The 26803-nt window shown below is 51.2% G+C and overlaps 2 protein-coding genes across 20 annotated transcripts in view; one reads left to right on the top strand and one right to left on the bottom strand.

The window, feature by feature from the left end:
- Nucleotides 1–12020, top strand: part of LOC105486967 (potassium voltage-gated channel subfamily C member 1) — a 47083-nt gene extending 35063 nt beyond the window's left edge. Inside the window, exons 2-4 of one of the 3 annotated variants that reach the window (XM_011750178.3) lie at nt 952–1885; nt 8733–8921; nt 10956–12020. In XM_011750178.3, coding sequence (XP_011748480.1) covers nt 952–1885; nt 8733–8921; nt 10956–11020 — 1188 coding nt within the window. In that variant the 3' untranslated portion in view covers nt 11021–12020. Of the gene's footprint in view, nt 1–951; nt 5918–6571; nt 7123–8732; nt 8922–10955 lie in introns of those variants that run through there. The other 2 variants (XR_011610780.1, XM_011750177.3) reach the window with 2 other exon arrangements.
- A 5310-nt stretch (nt 12021–17330) lies between these two features.
- Nucleotides 17331–26803, bottom strand: part of LOC105486966 (secretion regulating guanine nucleotide exchange factor) — a 241559-nt gene continuing 232086 nt past the window's right edge. For 8 of the 17 annotated variants that reach the window (XM_011750173.3, XM_071075004.1, XM_071075005.1 and 5 more), the window contains one exon: nt 17331–17696. In XM_011750173.3, the coding sequence (XP_011748475.1) occupies nt 17368–17696 (329 nt within the window). In that variant the 3' untranslated portion in view covers nt 17331–17367. The remainder of the gene's footprint in view (nt 17697–26803) is intronic. The other 9 variants (XR_011610786.1, XR_011610785.1, XR_011610787.1 and 6 more) reach the window with 4 other exon arrangements.

The raw sequence follows: 26803 nt of genomic DNA, 5'->3' as shown, positions 1-26803 counted from the left end.
GAGAGAGTAGGAGCCCACACATGTTTGGGAAGCCCCAGGCCTCCAGCAGCTTCTTCCTCCCTCCCACTCACACCCTTACCCTAGGGCTGGAAAGGAGTCAAGTAGAGCCTATGGGTTATGGTGCCTTTGGAGATCCCTGGTGCAATTCTCCTGATGCCTGAACCCTCAAACAGTCGCTCTCACAAAAGATCTTTCAGCCTCTATTTGAGTACCTCCAAGGACAGGGAATTCATTACCATGTTGTGGTGCAAGTTCCTAGGAAGACAGAGAGAGGGGGTACATTTTTAAAAAGCTGTCTAAGACCATGGGGAAGACATACATTTTTTTCAGTTCTAGGCAGGATAGAACCTGAAAGAGACCACATGAGGGAGGTACAGACTCATGAAAAAGCAGCAAAGAGCCTGGAGTTGGGAGAACAAATGGAGATCTGGCCTCTGAGGGGCTTCATTCCACTCTAGCTATCCCCTCTTATTTCTTTGCAAACTTCAGCCCCAGCAGGCTGGGTCACTTTTATTGGGCAGGGTGTAGCTAAATGCCTTAACCAATCAGTTCCAAATCACAGTGGCTGAACACAATGGGAGTTTATTTCCCACTCAGGTAACAGTTCAATGTGGGTATTTGGCCGATGTCTTTCTTTTCAGGGACCCAAGCTCCTTCCCTCTGTAGTTACGCTAGTTCTTGGGGCTTCCACATTTAGCTGGCAATAGGGAAAGAAGAGAGCATCAATAGGGGGAAGAAGAGAGCATGGAAGACAGAGTAGGAGGGTTTTAGAGCCTGCCCTGGCGGTCGTGCAGGTCCCCCGTGCCCTGAGGAGAGAAATGTAGCACGTTGTGATGCAGGGGGCCTAGTGCAGGCATCTCTCCCAGCCTGGCCCTGGGACTGGACAGAGGCAACCCAGGCTTCTCCACTCTGGGTGGGCCTCCCCCTGACACTGTGTCTTTATCCCCACAGTATGTGGCCTTCGCTTCCCTCTTCTTCATCCTGGTCTCCATCACCACCTTCTGCCTGGAGACCCACGAGCGCTTCAACCCCATCGTGAACAAGACGGAGATCGAGAACGTTCGCAATGGCACGCAAGTGCGCTACTACCGGGAGGCGGAGACGGAGGCCTTCCTCACCTACATCGAGGGCGTCTGTGTGGTCTGGTTCACCTTCGAGTTCCTCATGCGTGTTGTCTTCTGCCCCAACAAGGTAGAGTTCATCAAGAACTCGCTCAACATCATTGACTTTGTAGCCATCCTGCCCTTCTACCTGGAGGTGGGGCTGAGCGGCCTGTCCTCCAAGGCTGCCAAGGACGTGCTGGGCTTCCTGCGCGTCGTCCGCTTCGTGCGCATCCTGCGTATCTTTAAGCTGACCCGCCACTTTGTGGGCCTGCGGGTCCTGGGCCACACGCTCCGCGCCAGCACCAACGAGTTCTTGCTGCTCATTATCTTCCTGGCCCTGGGCGTGCTGATCTTCGCCACCATGATCTACTACGCCGAAAGGATAGGGGCACAGCCCAACGACCCCAGCGCCAGTGAGCACACGCACTTTAAGAACATCCCCATCGGCTTCTGGTGGGCCGTGGTCACCATGACGACCCTGGGCTACGGAGACATGTACCCGCAGACGTGGTCCGGCATGCTGGTGGGGGCCCTCTGCGCGCTGGCGGGCGTGCTCACCATCGCCATGCCCGTGCCCGTCATCGTGAACAATTTCGGGATGTATTACTCCTTAGCCATGGCTAAGCAGAAACTACCAAAGAAAAAAAAGAAGCATATTCCGCGGCCACCGCAGCTGGGATCTCCCAATTATTGTAAATCTGTCGTAAACTCTCCACACCACAGTACTCAGAGTGACACATGTCCGCTGGCCCAGGAAGAAATTTTAGAAATTAACAGAGCAGGTAGGAAACCTCTTAGAGGCATGTCGATCTGACCTTTCACCTCCGCCCCTTGTAGCGATGATTCCAGATCCAGTCAGACTGCTTCCTTAGTTCCGTGGGTGACCCCGGACCCCGCACTCAGTCTCGAGGTGTGGAGCCTGAGGGCCCAGGGAGATGCTGGGCGGCCAAATTCAGAAGGCGAGAGCCTGCTAGAGGAACCTCACTGGTGCCCCTGGGTAAGGAGGTTGACGCGGTTGGTCTCCTGATGTTCTGAAGAGACAACGCGGCCCGCCAGGTTGCTGAGGACTAACTTAGCAGGAGCCGGGGGGCTCTGCTCGGCGGGGCAGGAGTCCCGCGTGAGGCTCTGACTCAGGCCACTGACCCGGTGTTGGGACAGGGCGGGGGCGGGTGTGATTTGGAAATGCCAGACAGCCTTTGATCTGGTCCTTACCACAGCTCCCTTCAGGCTGTGTAGAGGGCAGAGATGGTGCATGGGATCTGGGCAGGAGGGTCCCTTGCAAAGGCAGGAGCAAGGGTTCTCACCCCCAGCAGAGCCTGTATCCATAGCTGAGTAGAATTCCTGCCCTGATTCGGGCTGCCCAGCTCCAGATCCTTCCCAGGAGACACCTGTAGCCCTCCGTGACAAGCTTACTTACCCCATAGCATGCCGAACCAACTCATCTTCTACCACCACTCTAGAGTTTAGCCTTTATCTTTAGGAACCTGTTGGAGTGACTCTAGCTTTCACGTTGTCTGTTTGGGTTGATGGTCGAGTGGGAGTTTCCGGTGACCTGATGGAAGCAGCTGCCGAGCAAAGGACTAGAGGGGGCCGCCACCCTGGGCAGCTTAGATGAAAGCGCTACAGACCAGCAACAGCCTCCCACCGAGGGTTCTCCCCGTTTCCAGCAGTAGGGACTGCAGCAGCAATATAGACATCCCAACCAGCGTACAACCACTTTCCCGAGAATTCACTGGGGGCCGGGAGGGGGGAGGGGGGCATGAAACAATACTAGTCACCGTGGGATATATTCTAATATTCCATGGCTAGTGGTTCGTTATGGGACTATCTCAGTTTTATGAGAACCTGCACATAGCACATAAAGTTGATCATGGGGCTCTGGTCCGAAGATATAAAGCCCATAGTCTACCTCTACCCATGGAATACCATCGACTTATTCTGTGGACACAGGGATTTCAAAGGAACAGATGACCCAGAGAAGAATGACAGCACTGAGTAAGAAGGAGTGCCGGGTGAGCGGGAGGTTGACATGACAGGTGGCATTTAGTCTATGAAGGACCTCCCCATGCCCAGGTCTGGCAGGAGGCTGCGTGGCTAGCTCAGCCCCAGGTGGGGAAGTTTCCCCCTGGTTTGGGTGGCCTCTCCCAGTGGACGAATGATTTTCTTCCCTGCTATCACGCTCTCTGACCCACCACCCCATCCCGATCCTCTCCTGGCTTTATCCCACAGCTATGCTGGCCCGAGCACTACGCCCAAGGCCCATTTCTTTGCCCATGGGGGCTTCCCGGCCCTTTCACCCTGCCTCATCCCCTCCCCTTCCTGGGATTTCTGTAGGTGCCTGAGAGGAACATGGCCAGGGGTGGGCAGGGGTCTCTGAGGCTGAAACAGCTCCGAGCTCTCTGCTTTGGATTAGCTAGTTACTTGATTTCAGGAGCTGCCAACAGGGCTCTGGGCCTCTAGGGGGAAGGTGTGGGCTGGCCAGGCCCCAGCTTCCATGTGGGCCTAGCAAGAAGAGCTCAGCCTGAGTGGCATCACTGTGGCACTACCTGGTCCTTCCTTTGCATCCTCCCCAACACTGGATCTTTCAGGATTTTTGCCCCAAGCACGGTTGCCCCAGGCCAGCCAGTCAAGAATCCCCACTGCTCTCCAGGCAGGCCCAGATTCCTCTGTACTCTTGGACAATGACAGTATTATCCTGTGCGGAGTCCCCCTGCCCCCCAGGGAGTGCAGATGTGTTTGTTCAGACATGCACACCAGCTAATCCCAGGACACAAAACCTGTAAAACCCATGCACTCCTGTGGGATTGCCCCTGGGCTCCACAGTCTCTCCCCAGCCCTGCTTTTGGGAGCCACCTTGCCCTAGTCTCAGGTTTCAGGGGCCCAGAAAGTTCTGGCTTGGACAGTCTCTGTGACTGAGGAAGTATTTGGGGCCCTCCCAAGTTTGCCCACTGGAGCTTGGATGCCTGGATCCCTCCTGCCTCCCCAGCATCCCAGCTGTGCTCCCAAGCCCTTCCCAAGCACTCACTTCCCAGTGGTGTTGGTGCTGTCCTGATATCCTGACCCCCGAAGCTCCAGCCTCATCCCTCACCAGAATACTTCTCCCTCCAAAAGCTGGCATGTGAGACCTCGGCTATCCACCACCAAGAGGAGCTGTGGTCTTTAGGGGCGTCGTCCCCACCTCTGCACCCCGGAGTTCTTCCCATTCGCCTTTTTTCCTACTTGCAGCCATGCACCTAGATGGGCATAGGGTTGGGGTGAGTTTGTGGGAGAGTGAGGGGGAGGCCAGGGGCAAGGAGGGTAAATGTGGCCCCACGGGAATTGTGAGAGATGAGATGCAGCCCCCCAAGACCTTTATAGCCTCACTGTACCCCCAAGGAAGTCTAGTGGCCTCGCCAAAACCTGAGGTTCTCCAATTCCACTTTTAAAACCAGAGTTAGGGGCTGTGTGTGGCATGCTGGGTTCTGAGGGCATCCCTCCCGCCCCCCCAGGCCAGCCCCCAGTGGTGCCAGCAGCACCTGCCCCTCACCTCCACCTCTTGGTCTCGCCTGAAGCCTCAGTCTGTGTGTCTGTCCCAGGGACAATCTGGTCTCCTCCTCTGTGCTGTGGCTGGCATGGCCTCAGTGTCTGAGGTCTTGTCCTGGGAGGGGTATCAAGAATCCAGCTCTCACCTGGTTGTAAGACCTCTTGGGGGATGCTAGGAGGGTACCCTGGCACAGCCAGGGATTGCCTGGGGCTGAGGGGCCTAGGAGAAGCTACTTCTCTCCCAGAAAGGGGCTCCCTCCTGCATCTGCATTTGGACGCCCAGACCGCCCGCTCTGGACAGCCCACAGTGCCTCCTCCGTCCTGCCATGCCCATTCGCATGTGTCTTGTCCATCTCTGCTCCTGTGATGTGGGTCAGTCCTTTGTGGTGCCGCGTCCAGGGCTGCAGGGTCCCACGTTGGTGAGCAGGGGGTGGCCAGGAGGGAGGGGTGGTGGCTGGGCTCCCTTCCTGCCCAGGGCACCTAGAACAGCCGCGAGGTCCCAGAGAAGCCCCTGCCTGGGTTCCCTGGGAGCTAACCCTGCAGCCTCTGGGTTATCTTTGGCCAAGGGGTCTAAAGTCCCCTATCCCCAGCCCCTCTACTTCCCCTGCTGGGCTGCAGTGGCTGCCCAGTGAGTGGTGCTATCCATGGGCAGGGAGGGTGCTGGGCAGAGCTGACTAGGCAGCGGGTGGGGCTAAAAGAGTTTCTGCAGGGACCCAGCTGCAGGGTCAGCAGCATGGGCCCTGAGTGGGGTCCTTGTTGTCCTCAGGTGGGCTGTGGGGGAAGTAGCGGAGAAATGAAGTGACACTGCGGGCCAGGCATGGGTGTTCTTCTCCGTGTTGTTCACATTTTCTCTCTTTCTCTCTCTCTCCACTAATGTTTCTCTCTCTCTCTCTCCTCGTTTTGTTGCATGACTTGTGCCGGTTCTCGTGATTGTTCCCTGCTCGTGTCTCACAGACTGTCCCCATTTAGCCTGGGACTTTTTTCCTGAGTCCCCAGCTGGGCAGATCCCTTGGGGCTAAACCCAAGGAAACGCCCAGCAACCCCCACCCCACCCCAGCCCCGCGTGCGCCCCTCTGGTGCCCGCAGCTGGTGTGAACAGTAAGTACTTTGGCGGTGCCTGGAGACCAGGGCAGAAAAGCCAGCTCTGCTGACTGAGGGCCCAGCCTCGGGTTCTCCTTGCTCCAAAGTTTAAAAAAAAATGACCCTCTCGCGGATGCTCATCTCAGCCCATTTCAAGCCTGGAAACCATCTCTGAGACGCTCTCCATGCTGCCATTTCATCACTGCAGGCCTGTGGGTCTAGTGGGGGCTTGGGGGCCCTGGGCTGGGGGAGGCAGGGCCCCCAGCCTCTAGAAAGCAGGTGGGAACGGAGGCTCCTAGCCACTATCTCATCCAAAGGACGGGGCAGGGGCGGGGGCTTACACCTTTGGCCTTCTTCACGGGTTTCCCAAATTTATACAGTTGGCCCCTCCTTGGTTTCTCTTTCTTCCAGCCACCCCTCTGGAGTGGGGAAGGGAGAATGCCCCAGTTTCTGAAAGCATCTTAAACCACAGAGAGACTAACAGCCAGTGGGACTGGGCCCATTCACAGAGCAACGCTTAAACTTCCCCACCCAATCATTAGCCCCTCCTCAAAGGTTAGGGTTGAGAGAAGCACACCCTAGAGGTGTCCCAGGAATCCCCCAGGAGGGAAAGGTGCCAGGCTGTCATCCCTCTAGGGATCCCTGATGGATGCTGCTTGTCCCCTGCCCAAAACCATCCCCAACTCTGGGCCCTTTAGAGATTGTGGGAGCTGGGAGCCCCCAGGGCCTGGGGGCTTGTGGGCAGAGCCAGTGGGCGGGGGCCCAGCATTCAGAGCCAGAGAAGGGTCTCAGGTGGCACCATCTCCGCAGAGGCAGACGCAGAGGCAGAGAGAAGGCACCCCCCCACTCTGACCCATCCCCCCCAGGCAAGAACTGCAGGCTGTGGACACCTCCCCTGGCAAAGGATGGCCAACAGAGACTCCGAGAGTCCTCACTCCCCGCCCAGAAGGAGACGCTGCCTGGAGGACCCACTGTTCTCCCCTTGAGGAAAATTCATGCAGGGTGCTATGGGCCTCAACCCCCACATCGTCATACGCATCCTCTCCATAATGTTTCCCTCCCCTCTCCCAGCACCCTCCTCCCTCAGCCCGGAGACCCTTGGATGGAAGACGGGGCCAGCCAGAGTGGGAGGCAGAACCAGCGTGTCTGTGAGCACATGTGTGTGCCTGCAGACATGCCCCCAGACCCCAGAGATGCCCCGGCCCCAGTCACATGGTGTCAGAGTTACCTTGGCAACTGGCCTTTTTGGTTCAGAGTAAATTGGGAAGTGAAGCCCCTGGGATTTGTCAAGAAACGCACTGTACGTGAAATGCTTTGCCATCTTGTACGAAAGACTTTTTTTTAAGTTCCAAAATTATGATGGGATTTTTTTGGATTTGCTTTACGAATAAACCTGATTGGTCCATTTCTCTTTTGACTGACTGCCTCTTTGTAGTGACATGATGTGTACACGGGTGGTGATCCCACCCACGTGCACGCCCAGTGTGTGCACGTGGGGAAGGATCACTTCTGCGTGTAGTTACATGATGTGAACAGGATCACGGGAGAGTGTTCAATCGGGTGGACATTGTCTCCAGCCTTTTCGCCCTGTCTCCTCTTTCAGAGAGCCTCCCCTAACGTGGTCATGCCCAAGTTGGTTTCCCTCTTCCACAAAAGGGCTTGTGCTTGAGGCTCTCACCCTAGATGAAGTATTGGAGTTGGTTCCACCCTGGCCAGGAAGATTCTGCTTTGAGGGCAGAGAGTTTGGGGCAGGTTCGGTCCTCAAGAGTGATGGGATGGGGGCAAAGACCAGTTAGGGCTACCTCTGTCAGCTCCAGAGGCTTCCACGGCTCTGCTCCAAGATCTTGGAGAGACGGGGCTCCTTGCTCTGGCCACATTTTGCCCCCCACCAAATGTGCTCCCAGACCTCCTCCCAGGCTTCTTCTCAGGCTGCCACAGAGGTCAGAACTCCAATTTCCCCCACCCAAGTCCATCAGCCGCTGTTGTCTTCTACACCTTCATCTGCCTTGCTTTGCCGGGGACACTGACCAGAGGGGACAGAGGAATGGGAGCCCCTCCCAAATCCATGTCCTGCTGTCACAGCCTCATGCATACATCCTTGTGGTGCCTGTGCAAGCTGACCAGGCCTGCTGGGGGCAGCATGGAGTGGAAGACACTGGCTTGATATGTGTGGGGACCAGAGCAGACCGAGTGATCAGCTTGGGTCTGTCCGTGTGGGGGATGGAGCAGATGGAGTGGTCAAATTGGGTTTGCATGGGCAGAGAGGAAACTGTGTGACCAGGACTGGTCTGTATGGGGGTCGGGGCATACAGTGACTGGACCAGGTCCGTGTGGGAACAGAGTAGACTGTGTGACCAGGCTTAATCTGTACGGGGAACAGGGCATACAGAGTGACCTGCTTGGGTCTGTACGGGCGGGGCGGGCGCAGGCTGAGTTATTAGATGGGGAGTGGGGGCGGTGTGAACCAGGTGATCAGATGAGATCCAAACGGGAGATGGGGTAGAGTAGATGAGGTGGTCTGGGCGGGGCTAGGGAAGCCCAAGCAACTGGCTGGCTGCGGACGGGAGGCAGCCGGGCTCTGGTCAGCAGCAGAGGGGTCCGGAAAGGCCCCTCTCTGGGCTGGAGTGTTTCTGCGTGTCAGTGTCTGTCTTCTCCCTGAGCTGTGTGTCTGGCTCTCCCCCATGACTGCATCCACACCATCCTGTTTCATCGGCCCTGCCTGGGGCTCGGGGCCGACCCCCAGCACCACACCTGCTGGGCCCATCACCAACTCATCTTTTTGCAAACTTTGAGCAAACCCAGGAGTCCCCACTCCCAGCACTGTGGGCAGCCCGAAGGCTGCCTGAATGAGCTGAACTCCCCCAAGCCCCCTGCCTTGTGCCTTCCTCCCTCCACAGCCCGCCCGCTTTTCCGTCCTCAGGGACACTCGAGCTGCCCTCTGCCACTACCCCGCTTCTGGCCTGTCCCCCCCTGCCCCCCACTAAACAGTTTTCAGTGTCTCAATAGCTTCTGCTTATATGTTTGAAGATTCCAAACTGAATGGGGAGGTGGCGAAGGCCGCGCTGGCGAACGAAGACTGCCCCCACATAGACCAGGCCCTCACTCCCGATGAGGGCCTGCCCTTTACGCGCTCGGGCACCCGCGAGAGATACGGACCCTGCTTCCTCTTATCAACCGGGGAGTACGCGTGCCCACCTGGTGGAGGAATGAGAAAGGGTATGTAGAGGAAGCTGGAGCACTGTGCATCGTCCGGGCCGCCTCGCGCTCCTGCAGATGGGTGGGCAGGGCGGCGGGCAAGGGTGCTGAGGGGCAGGCAGGCACACCGAGGGGGGCAAGGATGGAGGGAGTCTGCCAGGGTCGGCCCCTGGAGGCCTGAGGTCCTTTCCCCCAAGTGAGATGTCAGGCTCGAAGAGAGAACCTGAGGCCCTGGCAGCTGTGGGTTGGTATTGAGCTGGGAGTTGAGAGGTGACTGGACAGGTTGACTTTAGGCCATGACCCCAAGGCAGGGGGTATCCAGGAATGCAGGAGGAGCCTTGACTCCCCTAGGTTGCTCTGGCAGATGGCAGGTCAGGTCCCAAAGGCAAAGTGATCTCTCCTCTCCCCTGGTTGAGGAGGGCAGTGGAGTGGGCCAGGACCCTGTGAACTTAACTACCCAGGATCCATGTTCTTGGCATGGAAGAGGATCCTTGAAAGATAATCAACCCACAGGCCAGAGGGAGGAGAGGCAAGAAGACAGAGATGTGTTCAGGGCTTGGGGGTAAGGCCATTGTCCTTGTAGTCAGAATATTGCCAGTGGCAGATCGAGAACTTGCCAAGAGAAGGTGGTTGAGCAGGACGGTGCAGCGCCTTCCATCCCCAGCACCCATGAGCTTCTGCCCCGGGTGTGGTCAGCACCCTCTTGTGGTTGGTGAAGGCTGAGGCCACTGGTGGCCTCTGTTCCAGGTCTCCTTGTAGTCAGAACGCTAGGCTAACCCCACTGGAAAGAAAGGCTTCTCCTAGAGCTTCAGCACGGGCTGGGGAGAGGCTTGGGGTGGGGGCCCAGGGCGCCTGAGCTCAAGGCTCCAGGTACTGGCCCGGACCTAGAAGGCAGAGGACGCCTTTCTTGGTGCAGCAGACTGGCTGGGCAGCTCGTGCATGTCTTGAAGCGCCTCACATGCGCACACAGATGCATGCTGACCGGGGTGAGCAGGCTGGGTCAGAAAAGGAGTTGGGTTTTTGAAATCAACAGTTGGTGCAGCCTATGGTCACTCACAACTGCTCCAGTATTTGAAGTGATTAAACCATATGCAGGAGAAAACACAGAATGCAAAAGCAAAGGCAAACCTTTGAGAAGAGCAGAGGCAGCCCGCACAGAGATGAGGGAACGTGGTTCTGGTCACTGGTGCTTAGTTGTGCCCACCTGGTCTAGGCTGGTCTCTGCTTCTCTGCCCTGCCCAGCGGTCCTTTGGGCCCTGGCACGGTATGCAACTCCCTGCATGGTGCTGCATGGCGGAGGGCTGCCAGCCTTCAGGAGGGTCCCATTCTTGGCACCGGCCATGGATGGGCCTGATGTTCCCCTTTGCGACTGGCTTTTTCCCAGTTGGAGGTGCTAGAATCCCCAGAAGCAGAATACCCAAAGAGTGAGGGGAAAAGCAGGTAGATGGTTTCCAGTGTCCATGCCTGCCCAGGAAGCTCTCGCGGGCTTTCTGTCTCCGTCATCTTGAATGTTAGACCAATTGGTGTGGCCCCAAAGAGCAGGCAGGACAGTCTCTTTACTGTGCTGCCGGAAGCCCAGGGAGTGTGGGACAGGAGCAGACCCCCTCCCTGCAGCGGCTGGGAGTCCAGTGGTAAGCACGGTCCATAGGAGATACCCATTCCTCAGTCCCACCGAAGCTTAGGTGCCAGAGTCTTTGGGAGGCGCTAAGGGTGAAGTGTTCCCACTCACATCCATTTGGCCCGCGCTCTCATGGAGCCATGACAGCCGCCGAGGACTTGTTTTTCTCAGGCTAATTCTGAGCCACAAGGCACGCAGGTGTGTGAGTCAATGTGCGGAGCAGAAGTAGGGACTCATCCCATTCCCCCAGGAGAGAGAGAAAGAGGCGTGCTAGGCTGGCTCAGTGCATGGGCAAACCAAGCCAGCTGGAGAAGAATCTGCCTGCCTCTGCATGCGGCTGCTCTGTCTTTCCTCCTCCTCCTTAAAAACTAAGTACCAAGCGGGATGGGAGAGCCAAGAAGAGAAGCTCAAGTGTTAATTGTATTCTTTACATACAGATCTTTGCAAAGAAAGCCCTGTCATTGCTAAGTATATGCCGACAGAGGCTGTGAGAGTGACTTGACCAGGCGGCTTGGCCGAGGACACTGGTGGCTATTAAGCATCTGGGTGGATCTGCAGCCCCTCCTCACCCTCGGACAGAGTAAATTCACGCCATGCAGGTTTGCCGGACGAGTCCGAGTGGCCCAGGCATTGTACTAGGACGGACGTAGCTTTTTCTACGGCCAAATGGTAACTGACCGTAGAGGATTTCTTTTCCTTCTTTTCATTTTTTAAAATTTTATTTTATTTGGGGAGGGGGGGTGGAGGGGCTCCTTAGCATGACTTGCATGAAGTTAAACAGAAAACCCAGCAAACCAAACCCACCAACCCCCTGCAACTGTATGATTACCCTGAACAACAATAACGAAAAGGAAAACATCAAAAGCCCTCTATTTTCTTTCAAAGCTCTTGACCTTGACACACGTTGTTGGAGCCAAACTGTAACAGCGTTCGGTAGAAACCTGTACATTTCTGGGGGTGAGGGGCGAGGGGAGGAGGGACGGAGATGGGGAATGGATTGCTTCCTTTTTGTACACAAGATCAAGAGGAAAGCTTCCAAAAAGGGCAGTTGGTCAGTCATCGGTCATATTGACCTCACCTTCATAGTTCATCTCTCACGTGGAAACTGAGAACTTTGCTCCAAATAGAATTGTGGAAACTCGCACGGCTGCCTTCTTCCCCGTTTGGCATGCTTGTGACCCAGCGGACATCTCCCCAAGACCCCTGACAGCAGCTAGTCTAGGTTGATTCTCTCATCTTATCGGTGTAGATCCAGTGTGACCAACTTTCATAACAAATTGTTCATAGTAAATAATCACCACATATGGATTTTCCAAGTGTTCCATTAAAACCAGGATGTAGAGCACCAAAAGATCAGGACCACGGGAGGAGCACCCTCCTCCACCTTTACTAAGGCACAACCTGGCATCGTATGCAATTTAGTACTTCAGAGTAAAAACCTGCATGCCCAATGTTATGCAAAGCGATTCTAGCATGAAATAAATTTTGTATCATGGTTTCTGTATAGTCTAAAGCAGATTTGTTTTCCTGAAGCAGTCGGAGGTTTGCAGAGACACACTTCTGCATCTCGAATAAATATAGTATTTTCCCAACAGAAACAGAGGACAGTAGCTTGGCTTTGGTCTGATTCTAAAATTAGTGGGGTGGGGGGGAAGGATGATATTTTTGAAAAACACATGCTTGAGTTGAAAAAAATGCAACATCTCGAGCTTTCACTGCAGCTCACAACATTTCCTGGAAAGAGAGCAATGATGCTTTAGCTCAACGACCTCCCCTCCCTGGGCCCTGGCCCCCGATAATAAAAAGCTGACTTTTGAGATGAAGCATGAATTTGGGTTTTTATTGCCTTCAGGCAGTGTCGTGGTTCTGGTCTGGGCCTCTGGTCCCCTGTGGCTGGGCTGGGGTAAACCTGGGCCCTAGCTGCTCTGGTCTCAAGGATCCACCTTCAGGTGCTTGTCGTCTCGCTGGGGGAAAGTCAGGCCCTAAGGAAGAAGTTGCCCTCTACAGCTTGGTTGGGCAGGGTGGCCCCTTGGGCTGCAGATCCTGTTGGGTCAGGGGAGGGAGGCAGCTTTCAAAGCCACAGGGCTTATAAGGTCCTAAGACCAGAACATCCTCTAGGGGGTTCACCTGACCAGGAAACTTCTCCATGAATCATGCCATACTGATGGGCCATGTTAGAGCTCCCAGCCCCTTATGCAGACCATGGTCACCTCACTTCTAAGGCCATTCTTGACTCTGATGAAGCCAGAGGTAGGGTTTGACTGTCAGATCTGGGTGCCCTACCCGGCAGCACCCTTGCCAGGCCAAGTCTGATGGATGCCCTCATCACATACCCCTCTCTCGGCCTGGAGGCATCTTGGGAGGGGTAAAGCCCTCTCCTAGGGATCTTGACTGTCTTGGGTTGTTCACTTGGTTTTGGTGGCAAAGTGGAGGTTTGGGGTTCCAATTCTTTTCTATCCATTAGAGACTCCAGGAATGCTCAGGTGGAAAGAGTCCATAATGGCCATGAGAGTCAACCTCTGAGCATTTTCCAGATGAGGAAATGAGGCCCAGAGAAGGGAGGGATCTGCCCAGGGCCACAGACAAGTGAGTGTCAGTCTCCCTCTGATTTTTGTCCCCTTGATGCCTCCCAGCATGGCCTGAGTCCATGATCAGATGGGCGGGTGGGAAGCTTCAAGTGTGTATCAAATTCTCATCTAACAGTTTTTCATCATCTCCAAGTATTGGCCTCAACTTCCTGATGCCCCATGCAGTCCAGGAAACAAGGGGTTGGGGTCAGTGGAGTAGTGAGTACGGTCAGGCCTCTGCTCAGGGCCTCTACCAGAGCTGCCACCAGCATTCATAAGCATCAGGCTGCACAAGCCAAGTAGCCTCTGCTGCTGCAGGGAGGGTAACGTCCACTCTACTTAGGGATCCACCAGCAAAGAAGTGCTGCTGGTGGACTCAAAGTGGGACTCAGCAAAAAGCTGTTAGGAATATGGATTTCCAGGGACACAGAAGCTAATGGGGCAATTAATATGTACTGAGCATCTACTACATGCGGGTGTCTTACACATGTTGTCTAATGACAGCTCACAGTCACCTAACAGCCCCATTTTAGAGGTGAAACAAGGCGCAGAAAGGTAAAGTAATGGCCCAAAGCCACAGAGCCAATGTGTGATGAAGCCAGGGTTTTAACCCAGGTGGTCTGACTCCAGAGCTCAGGTTACAACTGTCTCAAGCTACTTGAGGCCTTCAGGGGCTGGCCATTAGGGGGTGGAAATGATAGGAACACTAGAGTGGCTGGTCCTGAATCCTAGGACCTCAGGACCTGGCCTCCTGCCCTCCTTCAGGAAGTGCCGTGAATGTGACAGAAGGGAGCCACTTCTGACCCTGCCCCAGGCCTCCCCGACACACAGCTGGCCAACTTCACTCTCCTGCTTAAACACCCTGTTGCCCTAAGATTGAAGTTTCAGCTCCTTCAACTAGCTGGCAAAGCCCACTGCCTCACCAGCTGCTCCTCCCTCCTCCCTCCTCCCTCCACACTGCAGTCACTCTGAAATTCTGAACTTGTGGCAGTTGCACGGACCCGCGCCCTCCCTCTATCACCCCCGCCCCCAACAGTTTCCCAACTAACTCCCTAACTCCCAGTTTCAATTGATCACTAAGTCACTTCACCCAGAAGTGGTGGATGCCTGGGGCTGGTGAGAAGGCTTTAAGCCTGAGCCCTAGGCCTAGATTCACCATTCCTAAGCACAATCTCACCCAAGGCTGATCTCATGGCCCTCACAACCCACCAGGGCCAAGGGTGGTGGGAGTGTCAAGGGATGATGGGGTACTTGTGATCAGGAGGGGAGGGTGAGTATGATAGGGAGGGAGACGTCCCATCAGCATCTGGTCTGTGCTCGACCTTCAACCATCACTCCAAGGGCCAGGCCAATGACCTGGGAGCACAGAGTGGGGCCTGCTCCCCTCTTTCCCTTTCTTCCTTCTCACACAGGAGGAATATGAAGACTGATTCTTTTAGTTCATTGAAAAAAACTAGTTTTTAAAAACAAGTGAGTATTTTCTCAAATAGCCACAGCTCTTATGGCATGTTAGCTTACCAGGTGAATGATGTTGTCATAAATTGACTGTCAAATGGTTATGATATTTGAAAAAGGGCTAAAAGTAGAGGATGAATAGTGACAAAGGGGATCAGAGAATCCACTCATTTACCCTTCCCCCCACGGTGGGTGGGTTATACTGATGAATTCACTCATGGGCATTTATTGGGTACTTCCTCCATTCCAGGACCCCTCTTTGGTGAAGGGGTTCCCAAATTGATGAAGACCTGGTCTCTTGCTCTCAAACAGCTCACAGGCTATTAGGAACAAGGGGCTTGGACATCTACAAGGTCTGATAATAGCCAATAGCAATCCAAGGGTGCAGAAAAAAATCTGGGAGACATTGTCGACACCTCCTCAGTCATTATCTGATGAGTGCTTTCAGACACTCATCAGATTCAGCCAGTGAAGGAGCATGGAGAGAGCCCATCTGCCCAAAACTGATGTCTGGAAAGGCAAAACTGGAGGAACTCAAGGTGACGGGATGGTCTATGATGTCTTCTAGGGCCAGCAGCCATTCATTCTTCCACATGTGGATTATCTGCCCCTGTCTGCTTCTAAGAAGGGTTTGACTCAGTTCTGAGAGTCTGAGGTTCTGCATCAAAGGGCTCAGGAGCTAATGCACCCCCTGATCCTGTTTCAGGCTGGGAAGGAACCCTGAGACACTTCTTTTTGGTGCTCACAAGGAGGTCATGGGAGAGGCAATAGGACTCAGCAGCAGAGGCCTTGGGATTTTGGTTTCTTCCAGCAGTTGCTGAAAGAGGTAGGAGGGAGCTCTGAACTGGAACCTTGTGAGAGAGAGTGCATTGGTTCTTTGTGAGTGGTAACCATGTAGGTAGTATGGGCCTGAGTGCTATCTGGTGTGGGATTGCTTTCCGGCCTGATACAGACCTGTAGGACAGTGGGTGGTGGGCCAGTGACCTTGGGTTGCTCCAATATGGGTCACCTCTGGGCCATCTGATTGCTCCATCTCTGTGGTTTGTTTGGTCATCTTGGCAAATCAAGCTCCGAGTGCAAGGAGATATCCTTCCCATTCCTCAAGTTCTTGGAGACTGTACTGGCCTCTATTGGTTCTGAGAGGTGGGGAACCAAGGGATTTGCTGGCCAGGGCAGCCATGTTTCTAGGGTGCAATATTGGGAGGACTCCATGCATGATGTTCAAGGTCAGCCTATGGCTGTCAGTGGTCTCTACGTTCAAGCCTGGGAAGCTCAAGATTGCCCTCATCCTCCTCTTCTGAGCTGAACTCACTCCTGGTCCCAGGGCTACTCTCCATCACACTCTTGTCTCACTCAAGGACTTAGCTGGGTCACTTCCCAATCAGGACCCTGGCCTGGTAGTGAGGTTTATGACCTTCAGATGGTCCCTTCCCCTCTTTTGGCCTCCATTTTCCCACACGAACAAATGAAAATGTTGAATAAAATCAGTGTTGAATAAAAACTTTCTCAAGGACCTCTTGTCAAACGAAATGTTATGTGAAGCCCAATATAGAGAAAAACTAAAGCTGCTTGGAATAAGATGTGTGTGTGTGTGGGACGGGGGAGCCTGGACCTCTATCTACCTGGCCTCCTTAACCCACAAAGTGGCCACTGAGTTCTCAGGAGACTCCCAGGACTCTAAAGAATGCAGCGTGACAGCCACTAGGCTGGATGGTCTTTCAAGGGCCTTTAACTTTGGTATCCTGGGATTTTGTAACTTGAAGCCACTGCAGCCCAGCCCTAACAGACTCATTCTGAGTCACAAGCAGGCAGTGTGGGATGGGCCACAGACCTGGGCTGCCTAGCTGGTGACACTGCCATATGGTTCTCCAGAGAAAGTCCATTCTCTGAGGTCCTCTGGCAAAAGGCTTGTTGCCAGTCACAGCAGAAAGAAAGGTCCTATGTCCCCCAGAGCCACAGGGAAGTCAGGGAATGGGGATCTAGCCTGGTCTCCATCTTACCTGAGGGCCCTCCTCCTGCACAGGCTAGGGCTTGGTGGGGCAGATGGTCAGGGGTCAGAGTCTTTGACGTTGCTATCCCCACAGACTTCCCTTCTCCTGCTGTGACCTGTCCCTCATCCGAAACAATATATTTTAGCAATTATAGTTACACAAACAAGCTCCAGCATCCTGGCTGACTCAGATGAAGACAAATCTTCTGAGAGTTTCATCAGTTCTAGCCTCTCTTGTCTATCCTAGGGTTTTCCTCTACTGGGTCTTCCCAGAAGTCTTGACTCTTCCTCCACGTACTCCTCTCTACTTCCCTCCACCCCTACTCCAGAACCTTCTCCCTCGCCCCCAGTCACCAAGATAAGAGATCTTTCCTATTTAAGTATCCAGTCATCTGATCAGGGTACCTCGATATCCTTGAACTAGAAAACCATGTGCTCAGGGCCTTAAAAATAAAACTCCAGGAGGGGCTGCTCTAGGCATGTCCCAGGAACCCTCTGTTTTGCTGAATTGAAGGCTGCTGGGCCAAAATAATGAAGGACATAGAACTGGGTTTTCTATCTCCACCAGGCAGGGACAGGCTAGAGCCTTCCTACTGGTGTGTTAGCTTTCCGTATCTTTAGTGAAGACCTAATCCCTCATTCTCCTCTACTGAGTAGAAAGCATGTCTGCCTCCTTGAGTCCCAGGCACTGGGCAAGCAGCCTGCCATCATTCTGGTTTATGGTCAGCCCACCCATCACTGCCTCCTGAGCCCTTCTTTGGCCAACCCCACAGCCCAACAAAGCAATTCTCTGGGAAGGCTTTTGGTGGGAAAAGCCACTTTATTAAAGATTCTCTATCACAGTCCCCCATTTCTGGACCAGTCAGATTGGCTTTGGGTTGAAGTTTCTGATTGTCTTTCCTTCCAGTTTCTCTCTTTGTCCATGGCTTCCTGAGATTCAGTGTCCTCGGTGGCATCTGGGGAAAGGTAGGTGACCTTGGGGTCCTGGACCAATGCAGGGTGAGCTGGTAGCTGGCAGAGGGCCAGGGAGTGGCCAGCCCCACAGCCCACAAGGAGTCCTGATGATGACAGCAGAGCCTGCACCGGCTTCGGGGCCCAGATGTTGGCTTCAGTGCCATCTCCACACATGCCATGCTCATTCCAGCCCCAAGAGTAACACACTCCACCTGTGAAGGAGAGGGCAGACTGCTGTAGAATAGGTTTTGGATAATAGGGCTGAAAAATTCACCCTGAGGGTACAGGTATCATCATAAACCCCAGTTCACACAGGAAGACGCCGAAGCTTAAGGACACATGGTGGCATGCTCCCCATCCCTACTTTCCTCCCTTCCTCCGAGGGCGGCTGCCCTCCCACCCCCGAGGCATGCTTCCCATTCCCACAAAACCCACGACTGCTCATGTTCCAAGCACGGCTTTCCTCCTCGGCCCTTCCCTACTGTCACCACCACATATAATCCATCACCAGACCTACTGACTCTGCCTCCAAAAACATCTCAAATCTTTCCCCACATTTCTCCATCTCCTCAGTCAGCTCCAGCCTGATCCAGGCCACCATTTCTCCTACCTGGACCATGCCAATAGCCAACTAACCAACCCAGCTGCTCACTCCATCCACCCTGATCTTCAAAGAGCATCAAGGAGATCTTCGACTACTGCAAATCTAATCACGTGTCACTCTACACCTAAAACCCTTCAGTGACTTTCCACGGTCTTTAAGGAGGCCTTCCCTTGGCCTGTGAGGCCTGAGTGATCTGGCTCCTGACTATCCTGTGGCCTTACTTGCACAACTCTTCCCCTTCTTCTTTGCATCCAGAACCCTGGCTTTCTTTCTGTTCCTTTCTGTTCCTTAAATATGTCCAGTAAGGCCTTCCTATCTCTCAAAGCCTTCAGTTTACTGGGCTTCCACACCTCTTCATGTTTTCCATTCCAGTTGTCGCTCAGAGGCCAGGGTCCCCGGCCACCCAATCCAAATAAGATTCTCATGACTGCCCATGTATTCTTCCCTCAGGAGGACCTGGCACGCTGTAGCGAGGGATGATTTGTGTGGTGATGTGTTTACTGTCCTCTCTTCACTAGACTGCACTCTGTGGTGAGGGACAAAGCATGTATAGTTTCTCCACTGCTGTATCTCTAGGACAGTGCCTGGTACACGGTTGGTGCTCAATAGGTGTTTGCCGAATAGATACAAGAATGAACAAATTCATACAGTCAGAAAGTGGCCAAGCCAACAGTCATGCCCAGGTAACTCCAACACCCCACCAATCATAACACATCTTCCTAGGTTTTAGACACTGTCCTAGGGTCTAAACTCACTCATGTTTTTCTGTGGTTGTTTAAAAAATCTTCTGGATGTAAAAATAATACATCTTCATAACAAAAGAAAAGAAAAGAAAAGAAACAATGGACAATATGGATGTGTAAGGAAAAGCAAACTTGCAGAATCTTGCCCTTGCCCACTACTAGAAATATTTTGGATATCTCTTTCAACCCTTTACTTTGTGAAATTTATAAATATTTGTATATGTTTGTCCCGCTTTTTAACATTATAGCACAACTAGTTCTCCATGGATTGTAAACTCTTCAAAAAGTAAATTAAAATTAGTCAGGCGTGGTGGCGCATGCCTGTAATCCCAGCTACTCAGGACACTGAGACAGGGGAATCGCTGGAAGCTAGGAGGCAGAGGTTGCAGTGAGCCAAGATTGTGCCATTGCACTCCACCCTGGGTGACAGAGCGAGACTTTGTCTCAAAAACAAACAAACAAAAAAGTAAATTAAAAATAATTTTCTTCTCAATATGCATTAAAGAACAGAAAATAATTTAATAGAAAGATGCAGATCTCCACTCAGATTAAGAACATTAGCTAACATTTTGCCATATTTACTTCAACTCTTCTCTTAAAAAAAATCATAAAGATACAGTTTATGCCTCACCTCCTATTCTTGTCCCTCTATCCAACCCTCCTTCCCAGAAGTAACCACTATTTTGAAGTTGGTATACATCATTTGCATGGTTGTTTTATATTTTTCTACATAGCTATATCCTTAAATATTGTGATCTTTTTAGTTTGTTTTAAAGACTTACACAAATAGAATCATTCACATATGCTTTTTTTTTTTTTTGCAAGTTGCTCTTTACACTTATCATTGTTTTCGAAATTTATCTGAGCTGGTAGTTACAGATTTAGTTCAGTTATTTTCATTTTAACTGTGCATAGTATCCCGTTATATATAAATCGCACTTCACTTACCCATGTCCCTTTTGATGGATAGTTATTTAATAATATCATTGCTGCTGTTTTATTATACAACAATTGAAAATATATAATATTATGCAACAACAATACTAATATGGTTGCTATTATAGACAGTATTGCAATGAAAGTCTTTGAACATGTCTCCTTGTACAAACTGGTATTTGTACAGGGTGATTCCTGGGAATATGTGCATCATGCGTGTATATGCAAGCATGTTTACTTTCAGTAGGTATGGCCAAATATCTCTCCAATGACTAGACATTCATATTCTCATCAACAACAGATATGAATTTGCTTCCCTATATCTTACTTTTAGACTCTTGCCATTCTCATGAGTACATTCAATTAGTTTGCATTTCCCTGACTACTAGTGAGACGGAGCAGTAGCGCTTTATGTTGATTACCCATTTAAGTTGCCTCTTCTGTGAATTGTCTATATACATTCTTTCTCTGTTTTGTTCTTTGGTTGTTTGCCTTTTCCTTATTGATTTGCAAGTATTCTTTGTGTATTATTTTGTTTTTCTGATTCTTTGTTGTTACGTGCATTGGAAGTATCTTCTTCCAGAAGTCTGTGGTGTGTCTCTTTACTTTGTTTATGGTGTCTTTTGTTATACAAATTTATTTATGATGGCTGCCTAATTGCCTATTATGAAGATTAAACAATTTACTTAACCTGCATTCTATTATCAGATCCATAGTTTGTTTCTAATTTGTCATTATTTTATATAGCATTGCTATGAACATCTTTATGCATGAGTCTTTGTCTGTCTCTAATTATTTTCTCAAATTAGATTATTAGAATGGGAATTCCTGGTCAAAGAGTATAGGCATTTTTGAGACGCCTGAGTACTGTTTTGAGTACCGCCAGAATACTTTTCAGAAAGGCTACTTGCACACAACTTCAGCAATCTGTGAGACTCTCTGTCTTACTCAGCATTGCAGGTACTTAATAGTGTTATAATGTTGAAAGACCTTCCTAATTTGAAGACAAAAAATGGTATCTCTTGTTTCAACATGTACTGTTTGGACTACCATTGAAATAGAAACATGATTCTAATGTTTATCAGATATTTATATTTCCTCCTTTGTGTACTATCTGCTTCATATCTTTTCCCTGGTTAGTACAGAAGAGTTTAAGTACTCAGGCCCAAGAGCCAGATGGACTGCATTCAAATCCCAGCTTCGCCACTTATTAGTTGTGCCGCTTCAGGCAAGTTACTTAGCTTTTCTATATCTCAGTTCTCTCGTCTGTTAAATGGGGACAGTAACACCTTATTAGAGTTGTTTACAAGGGTTAAATGAGTAAGTAGAGTATATGCAAAATACTCAGAATGGTGCCTGGCACATAGTACTACAGAAATGTTTGTAATTGTTGTTGTTACCTATTAAGAGCTTTGTGGTTTGAAAGACTTTGATTTTAAGAATATAAGTTCTTTCTCTGATATATTTAGCATTACTATTTTTTTCTCAGTTTGACTTAAAGTTTTGTCTTTGGTAAGTGTATGGTTCTGCGCAGTAAAAACTTCTTTTTGATATTTCAATAATTTGAATTTTTAAATCTTCTTTACATTTAACTCATTATCCATTGAAAACTTGTTTTGAAGACCACTCTATCAAGAGGGTGGCTGACTGGGCCCCAGAATTACCCTTCCCTTCCCTTTGCCTTAGTAGGAAGGCAATCACTGGCCAAAAGCTTGGGTTTAGGGAAACACAGATGTCTGCCTGTTTGGCCCACAAACGCGGAAGCGCATACAGAGAGGATGAACCCCAGGCCACATCTCCTACAGTTAAGCAGGAGTTCCAGCCAGGTTGAGCTGAGGCACAACGTAGGGAGAGTGGAAGAGGCTTGGTACCTTTGGGCCTAGTTCGGCACCTGGTATGGGCTTTGTGCCCGGCCCTGGTGAGTGGCACCAGCTGACCGTCAGCAGGGATGGGGGTGGGAGGAAGGCAGAGCTGACCTACCAGCAGGACACAGCACAGTGGGAAGCTGGCAGGCCCCTCTCCTCCAGCCAAAGGGAACGCACTCTGAGGAAGCTACGCCTGGGACCGGGTCAGCCAAAGGCCTAGAGCCAGGATTTTCATGCCCACTGGGTCGAGAAGCCTGGTAAAGGCCCAGTAATATCCCCCCACAGTACTTCCAAAGAAAGCTTGACTTTGGGTTAGGTGCTCTGTGTACTTTATCTCATTTAATTCTAACAACCATGTGAGGCAGCCACAATTTACTGATTATTCTCATTTTTCAGAGAATAAAACAGAGGCTCTAGAATCCAGGCAGGATGGCCCCAGAATCTGTGCTAAAGTCTGCATGTTCTATCCCAGGGCTTGCCAAGATTATTCTATAAAGGGCAGATAGGATATATTTTAGGTTTGAGGGCCATGTTAGGTCTCTGTCATGTATTCTTTTTGATAACCCTTTAAAAACCATTCTTAGCTTGCAGCATCACACAAAAAGAGGCTGCAAGTCAAATCTGGTCATAGTTTGCCAACCCCTGCTGCACACATATTACAGACTATGGCGTACGGACTCTGCTATCCTGTCCTGGGTCCCACTTTACCACACAACCGTGTGACAATGGTACATAGGTCCCCACCGACTTCACAGGGTTGCTAGGAGGAGGAGCAATGCCCCAGCACCATGCCTGACACAGCGACAGCTCAAATCCATGTGGAAAGCAGACCATAGAAAGAGAAGGAAAAGGCAAGGAAAGCCACACCAGTGGCAAACAGCACAGAGGAGATGGGGGGGCAGCAGCAGATGAGAAGGTCTACAGTAGAATGATAGGAAGTTTGGGGTTTCCAGACACTTTAAACAAGCCTATAGAAAAAAAAAAAAAAAGCCAGGATGCTGAACTCAGAAAGCAAAGGATTTGTTATCCCCTTAACAGAAGGACTTGCAGCAGGACATCTTTCAGTAATAAGCTCCTCTAGCATTTTAGAATAGGTTTCATTCACCCCCTAACCTCACTTAGGGCCACCTTTTCAGGGGCACAATGAAGCTGGCAAGGCCCTCCAGACTCAGCAAGATGCTACTGTGCAGGCTGTTCTCACACAGAAGTAAGAGGAAGGAGAGTGGCCCACAGAAAGCCTCTCCCTAAGCTACATGGAACATGGAATGTCCAGTTTTCAAAACAGGTAAGTTAGAGGATGATTCCTGGCTTTACAGAGGGCTCTCTGCAGTGTGCTTGGCGCTTGTCATGTCCTTGAAGACACTGGAATCCCACCTGGTTTACTGGTCCCAGGGCACATGGCTGAGCCTTGGGTAGAGAGCCCCATATTTACAGAGGGATTCCCTAGGCCCTTGGAGTTCAGGCCCCCTGCTCACAGGGCTCAATCTAGGCTGTGACGAGTGATGGAGCTCACAGCCCACCACACTTGCGTCAGCCTAAGAGCCCTGCAAGCAACGGAACCTCGGGACTGGCAGGGTCCCTGGCACAAGCTGGACACAATACCCAAATCTGTTCGGGTCTGTGGCACCTGCCTGAGCTTCTTGGCAACTAAGTCCTCACAGGGCCGTATGGTGCTGGGACTGCAGCCCAGTGCTAGGAAGGGGGCAGCATTTCTGCTGGAGGACCTTGCCAAGGAGGAATAAACACCTGAGCATGTGTGCAGAGCCTCCTGGTTGTCTCCTGAACCACAGAATCAAGACATTTCCCAACCTTTCTTGCAGCTAGGTGTGATCATGAGGGTCAAGCTGAAATGTTCGGTAACTGCTTATGGGACTTTTCCTTAAAAGACAGAGGGCTACACTCTCTGCTCCTTCTTCTTTGTCCCTCCTTCATCCTGTCACCGGGAACGTGGATGTGATAGCTGGAGTTGTAGCCACTACCTCTGACCATGAGGATGAGGGCTGCGACCTAGGGATGGTGCTTCTCAGTTTCATAAAAATGTCACCTTAATTTCCACAGCAACCCTCGGAGGTATTACTACTTCCATTTTACAGATGAAGAACCAGGCTCAAGAGGTAAAATAACTTTCTACAGTCACACAGCTATTCTAGTCAGGACTAGAATCCAGGACTCCCAAATCTCAGGCTCCTTCGCTAGTTCCACACCATGTGAAAATGGTAATACAATCATTGAATACTTGGTATATGCCAGACCCTGTGATAAGCACTTTGCAAGTATTCATTCACTGAATCCTCACAACAAACCTGTGAAGTGCCATCTAATATTATCCCCATTTTGCAGAGTGATGACATGAACCGTGCAAGGTAACAAGAGGCAGAGCTGGATTCGAACCCAGACAGTCTGGCTCCAGGCCCTCTTCTATTTAATATTATACTGTTCTCTCTAGCAAAAACACTGCTTCCCAGGTAGTTAAGAAAAGGTACAGAGTAACAGGCCACCTATGGGAACACAGGAAGTAATGGAAGGCAACTCCAGCTTGCGAGAGAAAGACACTATGCAGAGAAGCAGAAATCCCCCTGAGCCCTGTGAGCACTGGGGCTGAAGCCCTGCCCCCTTCTGCATCTGCTGGGCAGTGGGAAGAGGAGGGAGAGATGGGCACAAGAAATTAGGTAGCCAATGGTCCATGTTGTCTCCTCCTGTCCAAGAGCATGCATAGGCCTAGACCAACAGTCAGGATTGCTCTTCTGCACTACCAGGCTGATGGAGAGGAGGGGTGAGGTTTGAGCACCCTCATGGAGAGGAGGGCTCTGGATTCTGGTAGATGTCAGGAAGGATGGGGTGGGCCTTGGAGCGGGGTAAGTTTGGGAGACACTTCTGAGTGTTTAGCCACCCAAGCTCATAGGGATCTCATCCTTTTGGCAGCAACTGGTAGAATGGTCCCTAGGGTCCTGCTGTGAGGAACAGGGAATGAGGAATCCCAGAAGTGGGACCTCCTGAAGTGCTTTGGGTCTAGATGGCAATAGCAGGATGGGAAAAGGGGATCAGGTCCTCAGCTCCCTTGCCCGGACAATTGCAACTACTACTTTATCCTTTACGCTGAGGCTGCTGGCCTGGGTGGGAGAAATCAGGCAAAAACGCAGCCTGGACTAGGTCCTCCCATGGAAAATTTCCTGTCTCCACAGCACCTATGAGACCAAGTCCAGACCCCTTAGCTGGCTCCCAAGGCCCCTCAGTAGTCTGTTCATCTTGGCATCATCACTCCTGTTCCCAACTCAGTGTTCCAGCCCCACAGGCTTACTGTCAGCTCCCTGAATTCACCCAGGCTGTTCACATTGCCATGCTCTTGCCCAACCTGAGTCCATTTATTTCATCATGTGGGTGCCTTTTCTGGTTTAGGACTTGTGCTGCACACAAGACCCAGAGAAGAGGAAAATTCAGTTTGTGCCCTCAGGGTCCCCATCCACTGAGGAAGACAGCCGTGGGAAAAGACAATTATGGCAAATGACGGCATGTGTACACAAAGGGGCATGGACAGTAGTGTTTACTGTAGCACCGTTTGCAACTGCGAAAGACTGGGGGGCCCCAAGAATATTCATCAATAGAAGATTATTTCAAAAAGCCAGAGCCCCCTTCAGGCCAGGGTCCTTACATATTAAAACTTCTTTTTAACATAAAGTTATGTAAAGCCCCTATATATTTTTATATGTACAAATCAAACTGAGAACAGTCTCTGAGGAAGAGAGGGGGAAATGGGGGAAAGGTGACCCTCATTTTCTGTTTTGTTCAAATATTTTAAAAAGCCATAACACAGATGATGATTTAAAAAATAATAATATTTCTAAGGGACAGAGGGGTAGCATAGAGGAGAGGATGACCTAGGAGACACTGACCCAGGAGGCCATGCAGAGAACGGCCATGAGAATGGCTATGAGGATGATGGTCCTATTGGGCTGGGCAGAGGACACAGGCACTGTCAGTGTTGGGCCCTGCTATGGTTTAAGTGTGCCCCCAAAAGCACAGGTGTTGGAAACTTAATCCCCAGTGCAACAGTGTTGAGAACCGGGACCTTTAAGAGAGAAGTAGGTCATGGGGACTCTGCCTTCATGAATGGATGAATGCTGCCACTGTGAGAATGGGCTAATTATGGTGGAGTTTGGTCTCTTTTTCTCTCTGTCTTGAATGTTTGCTTGCCCTTTTGCCATGTTACGATGCAGCAAGAAGGTCTTCCCCAGATGCGGCCCTGTGATCTTGGACTTCCCAGCCTCCAGAACCATTTATTGAGCTAAATAAACCTCTTTCTTTAGAAATTACCCAGTCTGTGGTATTCTGTTATAGCAGCAAAATATGGACTAAGACAGGCCCTTTCAGGAATTAGTCCATCCATCAGTCTCCAGGGCCAAGGATACCCTCGAGGCAGGAGCTGAGGCAGCAGGAAGAAGCTATTCCAGAATCAAGAAGTGGGGCTGTTCACCCACAGAATTACTCTGGGGATGTTTTGGGTTTGTGGCTCACATTGCTTCAGAGAAGGCTGTATGTGGGAAAGCAGACAGGCCTAGGGTCCCCTTCTCACCAAGATCCATAGCAGCCCTGAGAATGAGGTAAGAGAAATAGATGGGTGGGGGGGTAAGGCCAGCAAGGAGGCTGTGGCTGTCCACCAGGTAAGAAAAGGGGAGGGCCTGTGGAAAGAGGGTTTTGGGAAGATAATGTGCAAAATACAGCCAGGATCTGGCCACATCTCACTGGCCCCATCACCCCTCAAGGGCTGCCCAACTGGTCTCTCTGCTGCCTCTGTTTCCCTGCATGTTCTATTCTCCGCACAGCAACTTGAGTGATTGTGTTAAAACCTATGTCAGACAAGGCACTGCATTGTTTAGAATCCTTCAGTGGCTTCTCCGCTTACTCAGAATAAACAACAGCTGGTCTCCAGCTCCTTCTCTGACATCACATTCTATCACGATGCACTCTGTTAACATTATCATAGTGACACTGACTTTCTTACTGTACCTCAAACACTACTTGTCTCAGGACCTTTGCACTTGCTGTTCCTGCTATCTGGAATGCTCTTGGCCCTGATAGCCACAGGTTCACTCCTTCATGTTGTTCAGGTATTTGTTAAAGTCCCACCTTATTTGAGAGGCCTTCTCTGATAACTCTACATGAAATAGCAGTCT

Source organism: Macaca nemestrina, chromosome 12, assembly GCF_043159975.1.
Source record: "Macaca nemestrina isolate mMacNem1 chromosome 12, mMacNem.hap1, whole genome shotgun sequence".
In the NCBI taxonomy this organism is placed as follows: domain Eukaryota; kingdom Metazoa; phylum Chordata; class Mammalia; order Primates; family Cercopithecidae; genus Macaca; species Macaca nemestrina.
Note: the sequence above shows the minus strand (reverse complement) of the source record. Positions and strands in the feature narration are given on the sequence as shown.